Consider the following 1,510-nt stretch of genomic DNA (forward strand, 5'->3'; position numbering starts at 1 on the left):
GATTCAATATTTATTCAACTATAGTAAGGTTTCATCACCTTTGCACTAGTGACATTTGGGGTTGGATAATTCTTTGTTGTACAGTGCTGTCCTATGGATTGTAGGATGTTTAGTTGCTTCTACCCATTAGATGTCAGTAGCACTCACCTCCCCCTGCAACATTGTCACAAGCATCTCCAGACATTGGCAAATGTTCTTTGGGGGACAAATTGCCCCTAGTTGAGAATTGCTAAACTGTACCATACACCTGTCTCTACTGTTTGTGACAGCCAGGTCTGGCAGGCAGTGCCCTGGAGGATCCTGGATGCTTCTCCACACGCTGCTCTACATTTAGTTGCAAAATCTCCCACCCTAAAACATATAGCAGTAATGTACTAGGAACATAAGAATCTCACTTTAGTTCCTAAAAGGAATCTGGTCAAGCCTAGGATATTATTATATTTGTTTCAGGGTTAAAGACTCACCTGAAAGCCCCTGTGTAGCCATAGTATCCCTCTTTGTTGTTAGGCTCACACTTGTTTGGGCCTGAGCCCATGCATAGCTCACAGAGGTTGGAATTTTTGTCAGATCCAGGGGCACAGCTTTGACTGAAAAATTCACCTGCACAGAAGGATAAGAGGAAGTTAGCTCTTCCTGAATCAATACAAGCAGCTTTCATCTAACACATAGCAGGGCTGCATGGCCCAGGAGAGGTAGAACATTTTCAATAATTCTGTGACCTGCCACCACCAGCTTAGGACCTGCCAAGCCATAGGCTTTAAAAGGAATCTTACTGAGGTTGGGAAAAGGAGTAGTGACCATTACAATTCAGGGTGGAGGGGATTCCTTTAGCACCATCACTAATCTAAAGAAAGAAGAAATGGAAATGACACCAAAGGGGACATAAAAGGTTTGGAGATTGAAGGTCTCACTTCCTGAGCTTGTGCCACCTGTTTTCAGTTGTCCCCTTCCCCTACCATTCTTTAGAGGAGCCTTTACTACATCCCCAAGCTCAAGAAAGGAATTTTCCTTGCAGCTCAGCAGCTCTCTCCTGGCTGTAAAAGTTTCCAGGAGACTCAGAAAGCAAAGGTAGGGCCTTTGCTGGTGGGGATGCTGTACCGTCCTGAGCTTTTTGGATGCCACCCCAGCTGCACTTTGCTTCATGTCAAACTGGTGTCACAGATCAACTTGGAGCAGCAGAAGATCTCCAATCCTCACACACACGGGGTTTGTTGGGTTCATAACCAGATTTAGAGGCCTCTCCTTTTTAAGGAATTGCCCAAATTTGGAGGTGGCAGGGAGAAATTACTCAGGAAACTAATGTAAATCAGAAACATTGGAAAACATTTGTCTGTGGGGAACTTACACCTAGAATTTTAAAGGGGTAGAAATAAACTTGTCCGTGATAATATTCAGAGGACACAGAGAATAAACTGATTTCTACTCCTTAGAAGGATGCTAGGAACTGGGTAGTGACTCAGTGAGACTGCCAACAACTTAAGGAGACCTGAGGATCACCCAAACTCACATC

The 1,510-nt window shown here is 44.2% G+C and overlaps 1 protein-coding gene across 1 annotated transcript in view; it reads right to left on the bottom strand.

Annotated features, from left to right (window-relative positions):
* Positions 1-1,510, bottom strand: part of LOC103597302 (serotransferrin-like) — a gene marked incomplete at its 3' end in the record, with an annotated part of 29,846 nt that overhangs the window by 4,276 nt on the left and 24,060 nt on the right. The window contains exon 13 of the mRNA XM_008581124.1: positions 465-600. Coding sequence (XP_008579346.1) covers positions 465-600 — 136 coding nt within the window. The remainder of the gene's footprint in view (positions 1-464; positions 601-1,510) is intronic.

The sequence above is a fragment of the Galeopterus variegatus genome, unplaced genomic scaffold, assembly GCF_000696425.1.
Source record: "Galeopterus variegatus unplaced genomic scaffold, G_variegatus-3.0.2 Scaffold2271, whole genome shotgun sequence".
NCBI lineage: Eukaryota > Metazoa > Chordata > Mammalia > Dermoptera > Cynocephalidae > Galeopterus > Galeopterus variegatus.